Consider the following 24,649-nt stretch of genomic DNA (forward strand, 5'->3'; position numbering starts at 1 on the left):
TGGAGACTGAAAAGATTTGGTATGGGCCCCCAGATCCTCAAAATGGGGTCGAGCTCCCTGCTATCCAGGACCTCTATACCAAGTGGAGTCAGAGGATGGCCTTAGTATGTTCAAAGATTCCAGCTACCCAAGGCATAGACTGTCCTCTCTGCTACCGCATGGGAAGCGGTACCGTTGCACCAAGTCTGGAACCAACAGGACCCTGAACAACTTCTTCCCCCAATCCATAAGACTGCAAAAAGTTTGTTAGGGCAGATATTTGGTTAACTATTTAACTATCTGCATTGAACCTTTTTGCACTAACTTTTTTGACTCATCACATACAAAGTTGCTACTGTTTACTATTTGTCACTTTATACCTATTTATATGTATATATTTACCTCAATTACCTCATACTCCTGTACATCGATATTTTCTTTCTCACTGCATTGTTGGGAAGGCTCCATAAGTAAGCATTTCACTGTTAGTCCACACCTGTTGTTTATTAAGCATGTAATGAATACAATTTGATTTAATGATTTGATCTCAAGCTGGTAGGATGGCCACTAGATGGAGCCATAGTCCATTTATTTCAGTCTTCCACCTACATGTCAATCAGCAGTGGAGCAAGGTACACTATTTAACCAAACCCATCATAATATATCCAACCAAAGAAGGTATATTTTTGGAGCTGATGTATGAACTGTGATGAGGTGTGTGTGTGTGCGTGTGTGCGTGTGTGTGTGTGTGTGTGTGTGTGTGTGTGTGTGTGTGTGTGTGTGTGTGTGTGTGTGTGTGTGTGTGTGTGTGTGTGTGTGTGTGTGTGTGTTTTGTGTGTGTGTGTGTGTGTGTGTGTACGTACGTGCTTGGACATGCGTGCATGAGTGTTTCTCTTTGCAGTTTTATTCAACATGAATTGTAACTATCACAGAGACCACACAGACCAGAGAGAGAGAAAGATAGAGACATAGACAGAATGAGCATCCCAAATCTCCTCCTATTGTATTATTATTGTTGATGTTGATATATTTGTACACAAACAGAAAACTCAAATGATTTATCCACTTAAAGCTGCAATATGTCACTTTTCTGGTGACCTGACAAAATTCATATAGAAATGTGAGTTATAGATCTATCATTCTCATTGAAAGCAAGTCTAACAGGCAGTATATCTATTCTGTGTGCACTATTTTTATGCTTCCCGTTTTTAAGTTTTGTTTTTGCGTATTTTACTTTCAATTTTGTACACCAGCTTCAAAGAGCTGAAAATACAATATGTTTGGTTATTGACAATATATTTCACAGTGGTTTAGATGGTACAATGATTCTCTGCACTATACTTGCTTGTTTTATCACATAAACTGAAATTAGGCAAACTATTAGAATTGTAGCAACCTGGAAATGGCAGAGAGATTTCTCCACCGTGCATCTTTGTTAAAATGTTTCGGGCATTTCTCCCCGCTCCCCTCTATCTCTCTCTCTGTCTCTCTTTCTCTCTCCAATCTGTTTTTCTCCAAGAACCCAGCTTCTTACTCTATACGTGTGTTATGTTTACTGCAGTTCTAAAAACACTGTGCGGTCGCATCTCCATAAATGTGGCCCTCTGCAGCTCGTTTGTTTACAAGTTCTTAAAAAGTTTGCAATCCTGAAAAATCTGGTACGAGTCCGGGGGGTGGAGGTCTGGTGACTCGGAAGACTTTCCGCTGTGGAACCAGGCAGGCTGGCCCAGGCTGTAGATGGCGCAATGACACAACACAAAACATGGAAATTCCCAAGTCTCCAACATCGTCAGTCGATTTTGTAAACAATCTAAAATGTTGTAGGCCTACTTAAATAGAAATTACCTAGGCCTACTCTACTTAAACACTCATCAAGTATAAGGAAAAAGTAAATTAGATTGTATTAAACACCAGCTGCCTTTGCTCTCACGAAGTCTATGGGTAAATATTGATAATGCAGCTCACTGTCTACGATAAAGACATGCAGCGAGTTGTGTAGCCGTAGCCTTTTTCATTTCCCCCCATTCTTACTATGCCATAAGATAACATCCTTACATAATTATCCCCGTGGCTCAAAGTATATAATGCTCCTCTTCAAAGGAGTCATTCGTTTCTCACATCATTTATATCCAGTTATTAAATGGGATTGTTTTAAAACTTACCTAGAATCTACGCTTTTGATTTACCTTTGCTTTACCTTCTTAAGCAAAGACGTTGAATTTGGTTATTAAAAGTATGCCTGTGAATGCCAAATAATCAAATTTACACCGACTCAAATCTAATATGAATCACAAATCTCCATAAATGATCAACAAGGATAATAGGCCTATAATAATAGTAGATACCAATGATTAGCCTTTAATTAGCATACTATATTTCTGACACAAGCAGGCAGGTGTAGCCGAAAATATATCAGCTTTATTGAAACACTTTACAACGAGAAAATTAAGCAAATCTCAAAAAAGGGTATACAATAAGTGCAAATTTGTTGCAATTTTTGTTATAAAAAGCTTTGTGTATGTGCATGTACTTTTATAAATCAGAACAGAGGCCTAGTTACATAAAATATAGGCTATTTGTTTGCACAAGTAATGACAGCAAACACATAATTAAAATCGTTTTGAAACTTCTTTTGAAGAAGAAAACGTTGGCCAATAGAGAACAGAATAAGGCAAAGTGGTTTCATTGTCATAAGCGTTTGTGCTTTCCCACTGGGCAAAAACGGGCTGAACGTTGTTTCCACATCATTTCAACCAACAACAAAAAAATCTGTGTGATGACGTCGAATCAACGTGGAAAACTCATTGGATTGGCAAAAAGTCATGAACATAAGGGCATTCCCACTGAGCACGCACTGGTTGAATCAACGTTGTTTCCACATAATTTCGATGAAATTAAGTTGAACCAACATGGAATAGACGTTGAATTGACGTCTGTGCCCAGTGGGTTTCGTCTTTTTTTCACCTAACGTTTAACCTAAATCCAATGACATGGTGATTTTGGGGGGGATTTGTCGTTGGGTTCATAATAGTTGACAACTCAATCAAATGTAAATAAAAATGAGAGGTTGAACTGACATCTGTGCCCAGTGGGTCCTTCACTTCAGAAACAGTTAGTGCATAATATACTGTCCTTCATTTAGACAAGACGACGAAGGCCACTGAAAATATATCCTGACTTGAGAAGTTTTTCCAGACTCTCAAAAATAGGCTACTGTCCCCATTGTTCGTTCTCATCAGTAAGATGACAGGCCGTTTATTTGGGTTTTAACTGTCGCCAGACATGTATAGAATCAGTTTAAATTGCTCCATTTTGTGTTCATTCTCATCTTCAGAGCACAGTTTGGGCCTTTACGCGCACTACATTTCCCGCTCACATCACGCACGGCTTGACGTCTTGACAAAGGCTTTGGTGATGGTGGTGATGGTGATGATGATGATAGTAAGATCCACTGCCTGAGGGATGGAACGAGGAGATGCCGTTAAAATTCAGGACAAAATCCTTCCTGTCAACCACGGGTGAGGAGTGGCTTTGGTAGCGAGGGATCCCCACTGAGAGAGAGAGAGAGAGAGAGAGAGAGAGAGAGAGATTGGAGCTCTTCAAAATATATGAACAATACAGTTCTTTTCCCCTCCTTCTAACTTTAGCTTTCGATAAGTTTATAGAATTGTTTTTACATACTCGTGTGTGGCACAGAGGAGCGTCCAATCATAAATGTGAATAACTGGTCAGTTAATCAGAAATATGTATATATTGTAAACGCTTCACTTTTAAACAACCAAAAAAAACAGTTTTCTTTCAGAATATAGGATAATAACGCTCTGACGTTTATGCATTACATTGGCTATGTGTAAAAATATGTTATAGTATTCAGTGTATTGTGTAGCCTATATTTCTTATATAGATTTTAAGGTTTGAAATTGACACATCTTCCAATAATTTGGCCAGTAAACAATGCGGAGACGTAGACCCATAACACCACGCGCATAAATAAGAAATCACTCTCAGTGAATCAATAGATTAAACCTAATCGATGACGGTGAGGACATCTGTTCATTTCTTATCTTATTAGACTATGTTCTATTATGTTATGTTAACCTGTAATACATTATTAATGGCTGAAGAAGCAGGGATTTGCTGGCCTTTTGAGAATAGGTAAAATAATGACAATGTCTCCGTCCTCAGAATTTCCATTTCAGGAGAATACCACTAAAACAATCAATCCAAAGAAACTTCATGTGTTATGCCTAGTTCCTCTTCAGAATTCTTCAAATTGATCCATGCAATTAATTCACTGTATACAATATGTTATTTGGATGTGTGCAAATTAGATGGATAGACCCTAGGCATGTAGCCTCTGCTCATGCTGAGCTAAATATACATTCGAGCAGCAGTCTCCTTTAATCAAAAATCTGCCTAAAATCTGCCTAATCAAAACACTGCCATGACTTGACTTCAGAATCTCTGCGTCCTCAATACTAGCGTCTCTAATGTTTTTTAGTTTAGTTGAGTTGGTGCACATATTTTGCGTGAGCCCCTCTCATTTGTGACTGTTGTATTATGTGTACACAGATATTTGACCTAGAGAATGTTTAGTCTTAAATGTTTAGTCTTTAACTTAACATGATCTGGTTAAAGACTGAAGTTAAGAGTGATTTGATAGGCATATAATAATCAAACAGCCTCGTTATGTTTCAGTGCTTTTCTACACCAATTGGCCTCCATATCGTTCACAAAGATGTATGAAATATGAATTAGGTCAGGGTGCTTATGTTTCCCTCCTTGATTGTCCATTTCTCCTGAGGGCCATATAGACACATTACACTGTTTATCCTCGAGATCTGCAGTAGCAACATCACACGTGCTAATTCATCAGAATTATAGGCCTACGGCCTAAAATTATTTTCAGACAAATAATTGAATCGGTAAAATAAGAACATAGATAAGTATGTATATATCAGGCCAGCTAAACCGTCGGAGTGAGAGTGAGGAGCCGGAAAGGGGGAGAGTGACAGAAAGCGTGATCCTCATCAAGTTCATAAGGACTCCAGATGTGACGCCTGTACCCGCAGTGTGCGGTGTTTTCTCTCCTCGAGACTGCAGGCCTTTATCCTGAGGGTCCTGCCTCTCGCTGCAGCCTTTCAGCCCCATTTTCAGAGACAACACACCCGCCATGATTGACAGTCGCCATGAGGCGTGTAAGACCCCGCTAGCACAGATAACGGCTTGTCCTCTAAATAGTTCTAAGAAGTCGCGTAAAGTTTAACAAGGCTTGGAGTCTCCTGTGGGTAGGTATAGGCCTATGCGCTTGTTTAAATCCTCTTCTTCAGTGTGGTCCGACTCACACAGCCTTTGTTTAGATAACCCCCGAGGCTTTAGAAGGAACAATTCCGCTCTCAGAAATCCCTTGGACTTTTGTTAAAGCCTCGATAAATTAGAAGCATTTCAAACAAGATGAACATTAACTAAATTACAAGTGGTCAACTGGCCTAAGGAGCGATGTGTATAATGTGGCTACAATTTTCATTATGGCCCATTGCATCGAGCTCCTATCTAAACATGTATGTAAACAAGAACGCAGCCCCATACATGGTTTCTTCCCTAAGGCCTAGCCGATCGATATATTCAAGAACAGTTTTCAACTATGTTGTTCATTTCCGTTGTAAGAAGCTGTGGCTACTCTTATACTTCCCACCTCATCTGAATTGTCATTATAATTATGCATGCATATTTGTGTCTTTGAGTCCCTCAAATAGGATTATTTCGGCCTATGTCATTCAAATTGTTTCATTAATTCCACAACAGAATATAGTTACAAACTAATAATCAGAAATACAATAAAATGATTTTAACCCATAAAATTGGGAAGCTTTTTTGCCATAACACAACCTGCAATGTGAAGATGCCTCCACGTGACCCAGTCATTTTAATTAAATGATATGAATATAACATTACATCGAAAATGCATTAAGAGACATATGCATCTCCAACATAGTTTTATAGATGTATTACAAATGCAAGTCATTACATATTTAGGTCGCAACAACTCACTTTTATATTAGTCTAATTATTTTCTTTGCCAAAGTTTTGATTCATCTGCGTATCACACGTGTCAAAGTTGTAACTTATAGTGATATTCAACTAGACTACATTTGGTTCTGCATGTAGGAGATTGTCTATAAGACAGTCTATAAGATTGTCGGCATATTATCTATAAGATAGGCCAACTATAATTTTCACAAATACAAATGTAGCAATTTTATAGGCTATTACGCATTGCGTAAAGTTGTGTTTTTAGCCTCCAGAAAACAGGATGACTGACCAAAGAGCAAGTCAATTGTCAACCTGCAAATATTTTTGTTTGCCACGTGTATAACAAATGCAATACTTTTTGTGATTGACCAAGTGTTATTACGCATGACATTTCACATCTATTACCTGACAACGTTTATTACCTGAGATATCGGCGGTGTCCCTGGCGTTCTGGTGGAGGTAGCTCTGCTCCAGGGAGTAGGGGGACATGCCGGAGTGTAGCCCAGAGGACGCCGGGCTGCTGGAGGCCAGAGGCTGCTGCTTGATGTACGGGGAGCCGCCGGGAGACGCCCAGTGTCCGGAGGTACTGGCATATGGAGAATGACCGTGACCGTCCAACGCACTGGCCATAGCCGGGGACGAGGGCACAGGGCTGCTGCTACTGTCCGGTCCACCGTATTCCCCGTTGGACGTTACCGGACAGCTGGCCATGTACGTGGACCCGGGGCTCGGGGACATGTGAGGTACGTGGTGGCCGCTCAGCCCGTCGTAACCACCGGCCAAGGAGTTGGTCATCATGTCCAAGTTGTAACTGTTGCTATGACACGCCAGAGACCCGGGCGCCTGAAATTCAAAGCTCTGCGGCAAAATGGAAGTACCGAAGCCTATCCCGTTCATCATCCGGTACATGGGCTTTAGGGCTTGGCATTTTCTCCGGAAGCCCCTGGGTCTGCGGCGGAACGAGCCCTCTTCGAACATGAACTCGCTGGCCGGGTCGATGGTCCAGTAGTGGCCTTTCCCCGGCCTGCCCAGCCCTTTTGGCAGCTTGATAAAGCACTCGTTTAGGGAAAGGTTGTGCCGGACGGAGTTCTTCCAGCCCTGGTAGGATCCTCTGAAGAAGGGGAACCGGGCCTGGAGAAACTGATAGATCTCACTTAGAGTCAGCCTCTTGGTGGGTGAGCTCTGTATCGCCATGACGATGAGCGCAATGTAGGAGTAGGGAGGCTTCTCTGGTCTCCTCAGTCCGGAGCTCGCCTTCTTGCCTTTGGCCCCGGTCGAGGAACTGTCCATGGCGGCCTGTGGGCTCATCATGGCGGGGTGCAGGACACCGGAGGCCGGGCTGGACCTCAGGGGAGGCGGTGGGTCCAGCTGCTGCTGAGAAGTCTCGGTCGTCATCTCTGCTCCGCTGACGCACTGCGTAGCTGAGCAGTGACGTGAGGAGAGAAAGAGAGATGAGGGAAAGAGGAGAGCGAGATTGAGCAAGAGATCTAGAGAAAGAAAAAGGGACGTATATGACTCAAAGAAGGTGATAGCAAGTAATGTCACTTCTACTCAAAGTCCTCTAGAAATCACACAAGCCGTTGGTCTACGGAATTCAACTAAAAGGGCTTGGAGAGGAAACTCTCTTCCGTTCTGTTGGACTCTCCTATTACGCAGAAAATCTGCAGCGAGTTCGCAGTGTCAGAATATGGGAGAGAGGTGAGAGAGCAGAGTATCCAGTGAGGGCTGGAGCGCTCGCTATAATGCAGCGTTTTGCGGAGGTTCAGTTCGACACAGAGGCTCCGGTGCGGTTCGGTATCACGGTGGCGGTGAGTGCAGCTCTGCGGCGCACCGGGTGGCCATCGCCCGCCTTAATCCCTAAAGGGGAGGAAACGCGAAGACTCCTCAATTTAGTGCGCGCGGCCGCTCAGCCAAACAAAACGCGACCACCTATCATTTCGTAAATCTTTCTTTCCTCTAAGACCCCCCCATCTCCAAATCCCCCCTGAAATCAGTGACGACTAGAGCCCACCTCCCCTCCCCTTCCACCGCCAGTCGCTGCAGCAGAGTCAAGCCCCTCTCTCTCTATCTCGCACCCCCCTCCCTCTTCCACCCTCTCTCTTTCCCCTGCTCTCTGACATCTCAAAAACACGCAATTATGCCATCTATCAAACCTCCCCAGACATTCCAATCAACAGCGTCACACGCCACGCGCACAAGGCAAAGAGCTCCATCACCAACACTCTTGCATGTTGTTGCCTGTTGTTAAGTGTCATTATACTGAATAACGGAAACATTTTCTGTAATGAAATACTGAGGGTATAACAGTATAGGCTATTATATATAAGAGTAGGCCTCTTTAAAAAAAATAGAAAGTGCTTCTCTGTGTTACCATGCAACAATATCATGTTGGATGGCCTACCGATCCAGTAAATGCAGTGTTGTAGAAGCGACACAGAACAAACTGTGTAGGCTCATAAATCTCGTGATATAAATCCTATCTCTTGTTTTCCTAGTTCGCTCAGAAACCGTAAGAGTCACTGCCGGGGGAAAGGTGGTGGTATTTCGCTGTGGTGCATGCATGTGCAAGGGGGGGGGGGGGGGGGGTCTGAGTAAATGACTTTGACATGAGTGGAAGCAGGCTTTTTCCATCAAGAGCGGCCGGCCTTGGATACCACACACAGCGCGCCAGTGTCAGTTTACAGCCCTAGGCTCGAGCCGGTCCCCTGGGCCCCGCGTTCATTAGAGAGAGAACCGAAATTAGGAGCGCGGGCGTCGACAGCTTCCTCCCTATGAAGACAGACCATAATACAGATTTGTCCAACATGATGCAATTATTTAGTCTTAAAAGATAAAAGGCCCGTGATCAATAATGATAACATCGAGAGAAATAGGATTTGTTCAGAAACGTGGCCTACATATTCAGAGTGTATTAATCCTGTTACAAGGTTGACACTATATGACACTATACTGCAGGCCTGCATCATGCAGATAGCTTGTTTAATAGTTATACTGTGGTGACTTTTCTGGTTCATTTTGTTATGCCTGCATTTGATAGGGCCTACACTTCCTCGTTTTCAATTCAACCACATAATGTTATAAAAAACACATATTGAGCTAAATATTCGTTTATATAGCCTAGTAGTTAAATAATGCAATAATTTTCAGTCATTTTTCAGTATGTATATGCTTTGTAAATAACCGGACTATTATGTTTGGTAGTTGTATACGTTTATAATAAACATCTCATTGTTACAGTTGAGTAGGTCTAGGCTATACAGAAATACAAATAGACCTACAAACAATATTTGTCCAAAATTGGTCATAGGCAAAAAAATTAATAATATAACGTAAGATTTAGATTATCAATCTTAATTTGTACCGAAATCACATCACCCCATTCTGTTTGTATGCCTAGTCTCCATCATTTCATTTCTACCACCTGGATTTGTTTTACACTGAGATTTATTTTGTTTTATGCCGCTGAATTGAAACAATGAGAAGGAAAGAGTAAACAACTGTATATAGTAGACTAGGCCTAAACCTCCGATCAGAATATAATAATCTAAGGTTCAGGCTGGGACTATGGGGTTTCATTTCTGCATTTTATATTGTGATATTCGAGCTTTAGAAAATAGACTGAATAGAAAATATGTAATAAACTAATCAGCTCCTTATGTATTTGTGTGTCTGTCTAACATTACCCCGTCCTTTTATCTGTAGTCCTTAGATATAAAGGATTTTCAAACAATGGCCATCAACAATAACCTTTACACTTCACAACAAAGGATGTGAGGATAAAATCATTTTCCACCGTGACACAGAGAAGTTTGTGGAACCTAATGGCCTTAGAATTTCCTGCGACATCAGAACGTATGACCCCCGCGGTGATCAGGATGCCTCCGCGGCGAGGAGGAAACGTTGTTCTGCGCGAGAGCACTTTGAAGACTGGCCACTGCTTTTACGAGTTCACAGCAAAGCGCGTATAGGAGCTCTTATTATAGCTGTTTTGAAATATCTAGTAAACAACAATTATATCACATATTTACATGGGTTATGGTTTTTAATAGTGATGGATATCCTTTGGCATTTCTGTCCGAGTTTGATCCTTTTAGCCTGAAGAACACCAGCCTAGAACAATATAAATTGTTGTTTTTATCTTTGGTAAATATTGAAGTGTCAACTATAATATTATAGCTAATATTGCTTTAACGTCCCTGATTATTTATACAAAGGCTTACACCATTCAAATATTAGTTCATGAAAAATGTGGCTCAGAATTCTGTTTATGAATGTATATTTAATATGTAGGATATTGCTGAATAATAAATGAATGCAGCAGTGCATTAATTAAATAAATGACAATGTTGCTTTATATTGTTTCACTTTTAGTTTTTGTTTTGATAAGCCATAAAACTACAGACTCTTTCCATAGAAACACAGGCCTGCTGGTTGTTGGCAGTGGTGGAAAAAGAAGTAAGCTATCACATTTGAGTAAAAGTAAAGATAACAATAGAAAATGACTCAAGTAAAAGTTAAAGTAACCCAGTAAAATACTACTTGAGTAAAAGTCTAAAAGTATTTGGTTTTAAATATACTTAAGTTTCAAAAGTAAAAGTAAAAGTGTGAATAAAAAAAAAAATCCTTATATTAAGCGAACCAGACGGCACAATTTTCTTGTTTTTTAAATGTACGGATAGCCAGGTGTCCAACACTCAGACATAATTTACAAATGAAGCATTTGTGTTTAGTGAGTCCGCCAGATCAGAGGCAGTAGGGATGAGGAGGGTTCTTATCTGTGTATTTGACCATGTTCTGTCCTACTAAGCATTCAAAATGTAGTGAGTACTTTTGGGTGTCAGGGAAAATATATGGAGTAAAAAGTACATTCTTTTCATTAGAAATGTAATTAAGTAAAAGTAAAAGTTGTCAAAAATATAAATGGTAAAGTACACATACGCCAAAAAACGAGTTAAGTTGTACTTTCAAGTATTTTTAATGAAGTACTTTGCACCACTGGCTGTTCGTCCTTCTCATAGGCCTATAGCCTACTTTGACCTTTCCTCACTTATTTTGACAAGTGCCTACATCTTGCCTGAGCATTTTTTTACTCCTTTTGAAGAGATTAAATATAGTTTAAATAACTCTTTCCAGCGTATTTTAACGGTAATGTGCGTCTTTATGTCTTATTTCAGGCGCCCCAGCAGCCGCGCTTCCTGTCCAGCTCAACTCGGACTTTTGTGCTCAGAGTACCAGGTTCTTTCTCCAGAAGCTCAGGCGCGGTTCAGCGCCCTGCAGAGTGACTGACTGTTTGAACTTCCTAACATTGTGCCTGGACTGCAGGCCTAAACCCTGGACCACAACTACATAATATTTAGGTTTCTATTCAATCAATAGCGCTGAAGATCCGTATTATATATCGCGATTGACAATTAAAGGCAATGTTCCCGCGGTGGCGGAGACTGCTTTCACGGTAAACACTGCACACGTCTGTTCAATCGGAAATGACATTTGAACGCGGATCTTTAGGGATACTTCGGCGATACGGATTGAATGGAGCCCAGTATCTACTGCTCTCAGATTCAGGCATGTATTCCGTTTATTAGGATACGCCATATGTTAACTAGTTCCTGTTCCGCACACCAGAGAGAGCTAGTCCTAAACTATAGAATGAAAACATAACGGTGGCCTACATTGATGGAGCGTTCACCTGTTATGGCGGTCAGTGCTAGTGCTCTACCCAGTGCGTAGCATACAGGTGTGCTGTTCCGGGATTTCACCTGCAGGTTGCAGCATTGTTCCTGGAACGAGACTCAACCCTCTTACCTGTCACCTAGACCGCCTGGCGCACGTTTTGGTTTTTGCCCTAGCACTACACAGCTAAACAAAGCTTGATGATGACTTGGTTATTTGAATCAGCTGCATAGTAAAACTATAGTGACGCCTGTCAGGTTCTTTTTGTTAGCATAGTATAGTGCTAGGTCTATGCATCAATGTGCATGATTGAGGAGGACGGACAGGTAATGTTTATGTTAAAATATTTGTACACATGCATTGTATTTGTAGAAACATGTATGTGCCTAAGCAATAATGTCTTCCGTTCTATTTGTGCCCAGATCGATGAGGGACTGATAACCCCTCGCAAGAAACACAGGGTCAAATGCAAATGGAAAACGTATCAACACATTTGCTCTTTTCCTTTTCAGATTTGATCGTTTGTCAATTGAGTAATTTTTTAGATTATTTTTCTCATTAGCCTATAGGCTCATTTCTCATTGGTCCACAATAAAATAATGTACTATTCACGATATTTTCTATGTATACTATTTTACAATGTTTGTCTAGATACAGCACTTGCTAGTGATAGTCTACAACTTTGTCACTAACATTAGGCCTAACATTGTTAAGATAACGGGAATCGTAATTAATGTGGGCGACACTGCATGTGATGACGTCGAGTGTTTCCTTCAGGACCGTGGACAGCTCGAGACATCGCATATGGACTGCATCCTATGGATAACCCCCATACATCCCCTGTCTGTGTTGAAAGGTCAGATCATTTAGCTTTTATTGGAAGTGTGTTGTGATCATTTATAGACTTGGCGCTTGAAGTAGCCAGCCAACATGATTGTTTGTCATTATTAAACCCTTACAATAGCCCAGCTTCTCATTTTGTCATTTCATTTTGAAACATTGTTTTGGTAAAAGTTATTTGTATAGCTTATCGTTTAGCAGGTCTGTGTCTTCGTTGTTGTGGACAGGTAGGCTATATGTCGTAATTCATCACACATCTTTTTTGTATTCTAAAGATATTGTTGTAAATCTTACTCAGCAAATCAGGACATTTATTTAATGTTTAATGTGTTTAAAAAAATCCTCAACGTAGCATATAGCAGGATGAAAAAGGTCTAATATATTTTTTCAAATGTTGGTGATTTAAAAAAACAAACATGAAATGCACTGTTTTATAATAATAATAATAATAATTATTATTAGTAGTAGTATTAGTAGTATGTATTAGCCTATTGTTATTTCAGTATGACATTTTGAATTGCGTGACTTGAAACGAGAACAAGCTACAAGGCACTGTAAATTCAAATGTCATATTTGAACAAGCTATATTTGATTGTACAATGTTTATTGGAGACCCAGATCCCAGGCACGTTTCTTACCCTTGTGTGAATACCACAGTACAGATCATGTTTAATCAGTACACCATAGCTTGGGTGGCATGCTATGGTCGGCCTACAATTTATCCTTAAGCATAAACCACATAGTTTACGTTTAGAGATAGAGTGCATTTGTCCCAAGTCTGAGATTTCATCCTCGAACCTATACAGAAGAGCTTGAGGAGACGTGTATGTTTTCGCTGCGCTTAATAGATACTGTACATTATAACTACAAATGATTTGCTATTGTGCAGCTAAATGTCCCTAATAACTGAACTCAAACCCCCTCACTCGGAACAACCTTCCTAGACGTGTGTTGCAGTTAAAGTTAATGATCCTTCGTGTAAAGCGTCAGATTCTATGATTTACTTGACATAATTCAGCACTCCCCATTCTGGGACGGATCTCACCACCCTTAAATATTTAGAAATAGCTCAACCGAGCTGTAATTTGTGCCTAACAGTGTTGCTTCCTTAGCTGTGCAGTTCCGTGCGGTGCAGGCAGAGAGGAAGACAGAGGGGTGAAATGTAAGTATTGTACATCTGTGAAGGTAAATCCCTCTCTGTGCCTAACACTGCTGTTTCCTAATTGTGCCTTGCCGTGCAGAGTAGGCAGATGTCTGAAATGATTGTATATCTTTCTGTTCATTCCTCTGGTACTTCAGCAGGCTAGTTTAAGTGGTGAGGATGTCAAAACAGCGCCAGTGCTGCCAGGCGCTAAGCCTTTCCAGTTCCAGGCAGATAGATATCGGATCTTCCTCTGATCACCCATGCAAACTTTTTCCGCCCTCTGATCCAAAACACACTTCAAGTAGGCCTATACTTAATGGAAAAATAGAGATTATTCTTTATTTTCCTTTTGGTAAAGATAAGGCAAGAGCAATATAAAAAATTAAATACTCCTGGTTTGCTTCGATTATTTTTTCCCCAATAAGTTTTTATTTTCTCTCATAAAAAATATCGTCCATGCATGAATCAATGTTTAGGAAAACAGACAGTGTATTTCCTTTCTTTTTGTGCAGCCTCCTTACATGGAGTAATCAACAATCCAACAAATATTTTAAAATACAATATTTTTCAGCAAGTCATACAAAACTACATCAACACATACATAGTACTATATTTTTCAAATTGTTGGCACATGGTAGCCGTCGTTTACAGTAGAAATGACCTAAGAACCACGTAACACACACACACACACACACACACACACACACACACACACACACACACAGTGGAAAGGCATGTCAGATTGCAACTCATTTGCTTCGTCCTAGTAGTAACCAGATAGAAATAAAGTCATGACAACAATAACACATTACGTTATTCATCACCGCTAAACGACTTGTTATAATCAGAAACAGTTAAATGCACTGAAATGCTTTTTTTTAAGACATTCGAAAAACGTAGAGCGCATAGGAAAGTGCACATGGCAAATTGAAGATACATAATTACATTATCGTCTGTTACGTTGGCTTTAGGAGAGCAATGAATCTATCTGGAAAGGATGACAGCTGCCAACTCGCGCTGTGTGGATCTTCACAGGGGAGAAAGCAGCCTCGGAGTTTGGCATGTGGCCCTGCGACGTCATGTGGAGAGCTGTGAGTGGGTCCCTGGTGTGCTCTGCATGCTCCGCGAGGCTGCACCTGTACACGTTCAACATGTGTGACGTGCCGGTGCTGACCTGGTGGTACGAGTGCTGTGCATGTGCGTGTGCCATAACAGCGGGTAACGGTGGGTAGGCCAGTGTGTAGGGCAGCATGTGGTGAGCACCCGCGGGCCAGTAGAGCCGGTGCGCACCGGGGTTGGCATGTGCACTGTCTCTATCGGTGTGGTCTCTGTCCTCCCTACGTATGAAGGGCTTGCTGAGGATACTATCGATGGAGAAGGAGCTGGAAGAGCTGGAGAACTTGGCTCCCATCACCCTCTCCTCCCGGGAGGGCACAGATGCAGGGGCCGAGATGCGAGTCTCCTCGCCTGGTGTCTGGGTGTCAGGGGTCTCGGTGTCTTTATTGGAACCACCGGATCGGCTCTTAGTGATGCGCTTCCTCCTGCGACGGAACACCCCGTCAGCGAAGGTGTACTCGCTGTGCGGGTTCAGCATCCAGTAGTTGTCCTTGCCCCATGGCCTGGAAGGGTCCCGGAGCACCTTGAGGAAACAGTCGTTCAGCGACAGGTTGTGGCGCACCGAGTTCCGCCAGCCGGTGTAGCTGCCCCGGAAGAACGGGAACTTCTTCATCAAGTAGTCGTTGATCTCAGCCAGAGTCAACCGGCCGCTGCCGGAGTCCCGGATGGCCATGGCGATGAGTGCGATGTAGGAGTAGGGCGGCTTGGGTCTGCGTGTGTAGGGCTTTCCCTTGCCATCGCTGCTGCTCGGGATAGCAGGTGCCGGGCTGTTGGCCACGCAGTCCCCGTCTGAGCCCAGCTCGTCCCCGGATAGGGGAGAGGGGACGCTACCTTCCGCATCACTGTGACTGCAAACCTCCATAGGCTTCTGAACGAAGTGGCTTGCGGAGAACACTTCAAGTTTCATTTTTTATATTTATTGTTTTCCCTCTCCTCCTCTCACCTGTCAGTGTGTAGCTGTCAGAGTTCGTTGCAGTACAGTGCGATTCTCCTAATCAGAAAGTAAGAAAATCTGTCTGTCTGTGGTTGTTCTTTAGAGAGGCGCAGGTGTAGCCTGTGAGTCTGTTTCAGTGGTGGAGTCAGTGCACCTGTCTGTCTGTTTCGGTCCGAGGAGCTCCGATGTACAGAGTAACCGGAGGCACCCAAACTCGCGCCTGTTTAGCAGCTGAAAGTAGATTTGTCTCCGGAGACACGCGCCCTGTTATAATATAATCCCTCCGCGAGGGACAGCCCACGGGGGGCGTGGTCTAGCGTCTCAAACTCAGTAATCTCAAATCCATTCAAGCGATTGAGGGATTTATGATTGCACGCTCCTTTGTGCCACACAGGAGTATGTAAAACAAAAATAAACACATAGAAAGCTAAAGTTAGAAGGAGGAGGGGAGAAGAACTATGTGTATTGTTCATATATTTTAGAGAGCTCGTCTCTCTCTCTCTCTCTCTCTCTCTCTCTCACACACCACACACACGCGCGCACACGCACATACCTGAGTGAGTGACTCACCTGCATGACTGTAGATTGTGTACCAGAAAAGAGTTTTGCGCGAGATGGCGTGTATTCACCAGACAGGCACACACAGATGTGTTTACGTTTGTAATGTTTTTGTTTGTAGAGAATCTCAGGTCACTCTTAAATTGATTTACAGTTATATTTAGTCGATACATTTACGGTGGTTCTGAACTAAAACACCTTGCTCGTGGTCTAATCTAACATTTCCTGTCCTTCGCATAATAATAATAATAATTTGGTTCCTTGGAAGTTGTGGGAACATAAAATGGAAAGAATTTTAAACATTCTGAGAATGGAAGTAAAAATGTTGCCTGTTCTGCAAACGAACATTTTTAGGTTGCAAGGAGGTTCTACTATGTACTACGTTTTACTATGGTTTTCTGAAAGTTTTCATGGGAGGTTTAATTAACATTCTGAGAATGAAATGATAGGTTATTTGAAAGTAATTAAAGTTCTGAGAACAGATTTCAATAAGAAGTTTTATAACACTGCTACATTACATGGCCAAAAGTAGGTGGACACCCCATCAAATTAGTGGATTCGGCTATTTCAGCCACACCCGTCACTGACAGGTGTATAAAATCTAGCAAACAGCCATGCAATCTCCATAGACAAACATTGACAGTAGAATGTACTGAAGAGCTCAGTGACTTTCAACGTGGCACCGTCATAGGATGTCACCTTTCCAACAAGTCAGTTCGTCAAATTTCTGACCTGCTAGAGCTGCCCTGTCAACTGTAATTGTTGTTATTGTGAAGTGGAAACGTCTAGGAGCAAAAACGTCTCATCAGTGAAGTGGAAGGTCACACATGCTTACAGAGCGGGACCGGCAATTTGTAAAGCACATAAAGTGTAAAAGTAATCTGTCCTCAATTGCAACACTCACTACCGAGTTCCAAACTGCCTCTGGAATTAACGTCAGCACAATAACTGTTCGTCGGTAGCCGACACAAGCCTAAGATCACCATGCGCAATGCCAAGCATCGGCTGGAGTGGTGTAAAGCTTGCCGCCATTAGACTCTGGAGCAGTGGAAATGCGTTCTCTGGAGTGATGAATCAGGCTTCACCATCTGGCAGTCCGACAGGCGAATCTGGGTTTGGGGGCTGCCAGGAGAACACTACCTGCCCCAATGTATGGTACCAACTGTAAAGTTTGGTGGAGGAGGAAAAATGGTCTAGGGCTGTTTTTCATGGTTCAGGCTCCTTAGTTCCAGTGAAGGGAAATCTTAACGCTACAGCATACAATAGACATTCTAGACGATTCTGTGCTTCAACTTTGTGGCAACAGTTTAGGGAAGGCCCTTTTCTGTTTCAGCATTTACATTTACATTTACATTTTAGTCATTTAGCAGACGCTCTTATCCAGAGCGACTTACAGTAGGGAATGCATACATTTCATACATTTTTTCTCCGTACTGGTCCCCCGTGGGAAACGAACCCACAACCCTGGCGTTGCAAACACCATGCTCTACCACAAAGAGAGGTCTATACAGAAATGGTTTGTCGAGATCGGTGTGGAAGAACTTGACTGGCCTGCACAGAGCCTTGACCTCAACCCCATCAAATACCTTTGGGATGAATTGGAACGTCGACTGCGAGCCAGGCCTAATCGCCCAACATCAGTGCCCGACCTCACTAATGAGGTCTGTGGCTAAATGGAATCAAGTTCCAGAAGCAATGTTCCAACATCTAGTGGAAAGCCTCCCAGAAGAGTGGAGGCTGTTATAGCAGCAAAGGGGGACCAACTCCATATTAATGCCCATGATTTTGGAATGATATGTTCAACAAGCAGGTGTCCACATTGGTCATGTAGTGTAGCTTAGTTTGGGTTAACTGTTCTTAACTCCAAGCACAGATAGGACACAAGGAAATTCATTTGCTTAGGCATTAATCATGCAAACACATGCATTTTTTTATTGTCACAGTGTCAGTGAGATTCGAATTTATGATCTTCTGTTCTTTATCCATGGAGTTAGTCCACTACACCACCAGGATGGAGCTAGCAAGCCATGTTTTTTAAAGTCATACAAAGCTGTTCATTTTAGTCTATTCAAACAGACCCCATTTCAAAGGAAACAAGCGTTCATTAAGATCAGGTGTGACCATTGAGTGGGCCCGCCAACACACCTGAACACACTCAACAAGGTAGAAGATAAGTTTTGTTTATGCTGAGAACGGAATGTATATATTTTTAAATAACATTCTTAGAACTTTGAAAGTTTTCTTAACGTTCTCGGAACAATTCCATTTGAATAGACGCATGAGGAAACCTGTGTCACGGTTGTCTGAAGGATCAGACCAAAATGCAGCGTGTTTGTAGTTTCACATATTTAATTTAACGTGAAACTGAAATGCAATACACTAATACTTGAACCACAAAAACAACTAACCGTGACGCAGAGAGAAAACACACTACTCAAAATATAATCACCCACAAAAACAGGTGGGACAAACATCAACTTAAATATGACCTCCAATTAGAGGTAACGAGGATCAGCTGCCTCCAATTGGAGATCAACCCAAACAACACCAAGAAACTGAACATAGAAATACAAAAACAGACAAACACCCCCTGTCACGCCCTGACCTACTCTACCATAGAAAATAACAACTTACTATGGTCAGGACGTGAAAACCTGTAGGAAATCCTTATGCTGAAGTACTGAAATTCCCACCAGTTAGAGAACGTTCCTAGAACATTACCAATATTGAAATGGATTGTAACCATGTTTGAAGTAATAAAATACCAAGAAAATAACGTTTTTTTGTCAAGTTCCTTAAATGTGTTGAGAATGTTCCAAAGCCAAGCAACTATCCTGCACCATTCACAGAACGTTGTGGGAAGTTCATATGCAAAGTGCCTTTTGAAAAGAACAAAGATCAACAAAAGAGGAAAGAAGCCTTTGAATCATCCCCTCTTCTGTTATGTCTATCAGCCATCTTAATCTGTCTTTAATGTTAGGAGCTCTCAAAGTTCCTCCCATCGTTTGTTCGGAGAATAACAGCATCTCCCCTCCCACAAAGCTTAAGAACTATATCAAAGGTTGTTCATAAAACACACGCATGCATACACAGTTTGCAGCCTAATCCTAAAGTACATTTTACATTGTTAAGTTCAGGCCCCATGATAATACAAGGTGTTGGGGCCTCCCCTCCCTCTACATATGACTTCTCTGGAAAGGGGAAGTACTGCTGAGTCAATACCGAGATGACAACACAGTAAAAATAGATGGGTTTAGGTTAGCTCCACAGTAAGGAAATATGTAAACTCGGGTTAAAATAAAGGCAAGCCCTGCAATTGCAAAACGAGGATTATCTGAAAGGTCATGCATAGTTCACAGAATGGCACAGAAGTTCAAATGAAAGGGAAACAAAACGTTGAATTGACGTTTGTGCCCAGTGGGTTAGTGCTTGACATGCAGTAGCTTATACCAACGAGACCAGGAGAGTGATGAGACCACTTGGCGTCATGCGTGGTCTGAGATTTTTAACTCTAGACCTATAGCCTATATCAGCATTATCTATCGCATCAGTACATATGTTTTTATCACGCTCTCGCTTCTAGAATTACAGACTACTATCTGTCCTGTACCACTCTCTCCTATGCTCAACCCCTCTTCACCCTCGCTTCTCAGAATTCTCTCTCGCTCTATCTCGCTCTCTCAATTGAATTGAATTCAATTTCAATTTCAATTTAAGGGATTTATTGGCATGGAAAACATATGTTTACATTGCCAAAGCAAGTGAAGTAGATAATTAACAAAAGTGAAATAAACAATAAAAAATGAACAGTAAACATTACACTCACAAAAGTTCCAAAATAATAAAGACATTTCAAATGTCATATGATGTATATATACAGTGTTGTAATGATGTGCAAATAGTTAAAGTACAAAAGTGAACATCTCTCTCTCTCTGTAAGCAGGGGTAACGACGTAGCAAAAGGTCGGAAAGTTACATGAGTTATGAGCTTGGCTCAGGGATGAGTGATAATCATTAAACTGTCTTCTCCGCCACACCTCTTCGCAGCCCGGAGGCTATTTGGACTTAGGATGAATGTGAAATATTCCCTCGCGCTCCGCTGCCTGCCTGTGTGCGTTACCGGGTTCACCGGGCAGGCAAACAAGCCCGCGCGACACGCGGTTGGTTCTGCTGGCTGGATGCGCACATTTCTCACACAAATACACACTTTAACACACCTAAACAAGCACACACACACACACACACACACACACACACACACACACACACACACACACACACACGGCATCGGTTACGCACTGTCTGTATGTTTGTTTTTGCTGTGGCTTTCTCTCACGGCCTTACTCCAAAATCACTTGTCAGTAGGCCTGACACGGACCGTGCCATGAGACTCCTCAGCCTACGACCAGACAGATAGAACGATGAGCGCATTCTGGAACGCTATTTTTAATGTGTCTGCATTCGTTAACACACGTCGAAATGTTCCCACGTCAGGAGATAGGAGACTTCAGTAAACACACAGTCAGTGCGTAATTATCACCTTGGGCACGCAAGACGCGGCATGCGTGAGGTGCAGTACCCGGAACACAGCGACTCTGAGCACCTGGCTTCAAGTCAAGAGATGCACCTGTGGAGTCTGGTCTGTTGTGTTGAGGATATTAAACAGACTGTCTTGGATGCTGGGTTTCTGTGTCTTGTTTGTTTCACGTCGTATGTGTGTCTAATAGAGAGTGAAATAGATAGAGAGAGAGAGAGAGAGTGAGCGAGCGAGACGTGCTCCAATGAATACCCTTTTGATACCACTTAGGCCTGTTTTTGTTTCTCACATACGCAAAGCAGCGCGCCATATTTTATATTTCATTGGAGAAAGATGGTCTCTTCCTTTCCATAAAAACCTGACCAAGTTTGCGCATCTCAACCGTTGCGTTCAGACAGCGGCCACTAATGTCCATTGCCCGTTATCTCACCCCTGACCTTACTCCTTAGCATACCTCAAATAGACTTTCTCTCAACTCATTATAAGTCACGATCAGACCCTTCCACGGCACATAGGTACAGAGGGGACACCGGGCTACGTGCCACGTGCGCTGGAACCAAACACAACACTCGTCTGATTTAATGAGTTTCTGATGGAGGTTAATAAATTCCACTTGGACTGTTTCCTCTTTCTGGAAAATAACATCACAGTAGCCTATATCATCCGTAGATTCTGTATTTCTATTTCTATATTTCCCAGGTAATTCTCTTCCTCTCAATAAATCCACCTTGTTGCTACTGCTCATTTGCGATGGCTGTTATTTAATCAGAATCTGTCAGGGTTAAATACATTCACCCGGGAACGGCCGAACATGGCGGCATAGGCCGAGCCTACTCCCATACACCGGGTCTATAGTAAGTCATCTAAGTAATCTGAATATACGATTTAATTAACGTTCCAATCCACCGGTAAACCTACAGAAAATGACGCATAACATTCCTACCTACTTGAAAACCTATAGGCTACAGTGCAAAGCGAATATTTGTGTATTGGAGAGAAATAGAGCGCATACCAAGCTATCGTGACCTTGTAGGCTACACGGCCGTGCGCCCTGTTGATGAGCAGGAATTCATTCCGCAAAAATGGACCATGTTAACAGAATACTTTAGCTTATCCACCACAGTAGGCCTATATAAATGAACATATCATTATACATATCCTATTACTCCAACTCGTAAATACATCTCATCCAGTCCCTCTAGATCTCGGCTGCAACTATAGCCTTTACAGTCTCATGTCAGAATTAGACGTTCATCCATGTTTCTCAGACGTGGTATGTTATATCAAGGGAAAACATGCCTATCCTACTGAAAATGTTCGTCTGGTTTGACGGTCTTAACTCAAATAATATGCAGTGTGTTTCATGATTTGGTTTACAGTAGGAATAGGCCTATGCTCAAACTGGAGACAATCATACAGTACAGTATACATGGCTGGAGTATAATGTCTGGATAGAGTTACAGCTGCTTCAGGTATATAATTCCCCTCTGGTTGTGTTTCCAAAACAAAATTGTTTCCAGCAATTCTGAGTGAATGGGCCAACAAAATACATAAACAGTGCTGCTTACAGTTAGAGAATGTTTCTGGTCAGTGTAAACTTACAGAGCCTAATTCAAGCAAAAATGCTATCAGGATAAGGTTAAACAGCCTTCGTTGAAAGAGCATTGAGATTGATTATAGATTAATAATATACAGCTCTGAAAATTGCTATTTGCCTCACACAAGAAACAGCTTCACTGAAAAAAAATGACATTTTGAGGTACAGAGTAATGTTGTTTTACCATAGTTCTTTATTTCTGTCTCTTTCTCATTCTCTCTCTCTCTCTCTCTCTCTCTCTCTCTCTCTCTCTCTCTCTCTCTCTCTCTCTCTCTCTCTCCCTCTCCAACCCCCCTCTCTCCCTCCCACCCCTTTATCTCCCTCTCTCCTTCTCCAACCCCCATCTCTCTCTCTCTCTCTCTCTCTCTCTCTCTCTCCCTCTCCAACCCCCCTCTCTCCCTCCCACCCCTTTATCTCCCTCTCTCCTTCTCCAACCCCATCTCTCTCTCTCTCTCTCTCTCTCTCTCTCTCCCTCTCCAACCCCCCTCTCTCCCTCCCACCTCCTACCCTCTCTCCCTCTCCAACCCCCCCTCTCTCCCTCCCACCCCTTTATCTCCCTCTCTCCTTCTCCAACCCCCATCTCTCTCTCTCTCTCTCTCTCTCTCTCTCCCTCTCCAACCCCCCTCTCTCCCTCCCACCTCCCACCCTCTCTCCCTCTCCAACCCCCCTCTCTCCCTCCCACCCCTTTATCTCCCTCTCTCCTTCTCCAACCCCCATCTCTCTCTCTCTCTCTCTCTCTCTCTCCCTCTCCAACCCCCCTCTCTCCCTCCCACCTCCCACCCTCTCTCCCTCTCCAACCCCCCTCTCTCCCTCCCACCCCTTTATCTCCCTCTCTCCTTCTCCAACCCCCATCTCTCTCTCAATTCAATTCAATTGAAGGGGCTTTATTGGCATGGGAAACATATGTTTACATTACCAAAGCAACTGAAATAGATAATAAACAAAAGTGAAATAAACAAGACAAATTAAGAGTAAATATTACACTCACCAAAGCTCCAAAGGAATAAATACATTTCAAATGTCATATTATGTCTCTCTCACCCCCCCCCCCACATACACATACATACATACACATTCATACACATACATACATACGCATTCATACACATACATACATACACAAACACACCTGCTGTGTGTTGTCAATGTGAGCGATTATCTCAAGCTAACAGAGCCCATAGAGCTCAGATTTAATCTGTTCAGGTTATTATATTATACTTCATCTTTTTTAACCAGGCTAGTTGAGAACAAGATCTCATTTACAACTGCAACCTGGCCAAGATAAAGCAAAGCAGTGTGACACAGACAACAACACAGAGTTACACATGGGATAAACAAACGTACAGTCAATAACACAATAGAAAAGTCTATATACAGTGTGTGCAAATGTAGTAGGATTAGGGAGGTAAGGCAATAAATAGGCCATAGTGGCAAAATAATTACAATTTAGCAATTAAACACTGGAGTGATAGAAGTGCAGAAGATGAATGTGCTAGTAGAGATACTGGGGTGCAAAGGAGCAAAAAATAAATACAAATATTGGGATGAGGTAGTTGGGTGGGCTATTTACAGATGGGCTATGTACAGGTGCAATGATCAGTAAGCTGCTCTGACAGCTGATGCTTAAAGTTGGTGAGGGAGATATAAGTCTCCAGCTTCAGTGATTTTTGCAATTCGTTCCAGCCATTGGCAGCAGCGAACTGGAAGGAAAGGCGAACAAAGGAGGTGTTGGCTTTGGGGATGATCAGTGAGATATACCTGCTGGAGCGTGTGCTACAGGTGGGTGTTGCTATGGTGACCAGTGAGCTGAGATAAGGCGGGGCTTTACCTAGCAAAGACTTATAGATGGCCTGGAGCCAGTGGGTTTGGCGATGAATATGAAGCGAGGGCCAGCCAACGAGAGCATACAGGTCGCAGTGGTGGGTAGTATATGGGGCTTTGGTGACAAAACGGATGGCACTGTGATAGACTACATCCAGTTTGCTGAGTAGAGTGTTAAAGGCTATTTTGTAAATGACATCGCCGAAGTCAAGGATTGTTAGGATAGTCAGTTTTACGATGGTATGTTTGGCAGCATGAGTGAAGGATGCTTTGTTGCGAAATAGGAAGCCGATTCTAGATTTAATTTTGGATTGGAGATGCTTAATGTGAGTCTGGAAGGAGAGTTTACTGTCTAACCAGACACCTAGGTATTTGTAGTTGTCCACATATTCTAAGTCAGAATCGTCCAGAGTAGGG

At 42.4% G+C, this 24,649-nt stretch overlaps 2 protein-coding genes across 2 annotated transcripts; both read right to left on the minus strand.

Moving 5' to 3' along the window:
• Nucleotides 1-2,991: 2,991 nt before the first annotated feature.
• LOC115158636 (forkhead box protein F2) lies at nucleotides 2,992-8,054 on the minus strand. Its single transcript, XM_029707821.1, has 2 exons — nucleotides 6,435-8,054; nucleotides 2,992-3,530 (listed from the first exon to the last, which is right to left on the minus strand). Exons 1-2 carry the CDS (start codon nucleotides 7,405-7,407, stop codon nucleotides 3,352-3,354), a joined length of 1,152 nt encoding a protein of 383 aa, XP_029563681.1. The 5' UTR covers nucleotides 7,408-8,054; the 3' UTR covers nucleotides 2,992-3,351.
• Nucleotides 8,055-14,070: 6,016 nt separating this feature from the next.
• On the minus strand, nucleotides 14,071-15,982 carry LOC115158637 (forkhead box protein Q1). Its single transcript, XM_029707822.1, has one exon. It carries the CDS (start codon nucleotides 15,690-15,692, stop codon nucleotides 14,637-14,639), a length of 1,056 nt encoding a protein of 351 aa, XP_029563682.1. The 5' UTR covers nucleotides 15,693-15,982; the 3' UTR covers nucleotides 14,071-14,636.
• Nucleotides 15,983-24,649: the final 8,667 nt, after the last annotated feature.

The sequence above is a fragment of the Salmo trutta genome, chromosome 22 (genome assembly GCF_901001165.1).
Source record: "Salmo trutta chromosome 22, fSalTru1.1, whole genome shotgun sequence".
In the NCBI taxonomy this organism is placed as follows: domain Eukaryota; kingdom Metazoa; phylum Chordata; class Actinopteri; order Salmoniformes; family Salmonidae; genus Salmo; species Salmo trutta.

Coding starts and splice junctions, on each gene's coding strand:
- LOC115158636 (XM_029707821.1), bottom strand. CDS start 7,407: ATGACGACCGAGACTTCTCAGCAGCAGCTGGACCCACCGCCTCCCCTG. Junction 3,531..6,434: donor GGACACCGCCGATATCTCAG/GTAATAAACGTT, acceptor TCTCTCTCTCAG/TGGGGATCCCTCGCTACCAA.
- LOC115158637 (XM_029707822.1), bottom strand. CDS start 15,692: ATGAAACTTGAAGTGTTCTCCGCAAGCCACTTCGTTCAGAAGCCTATG.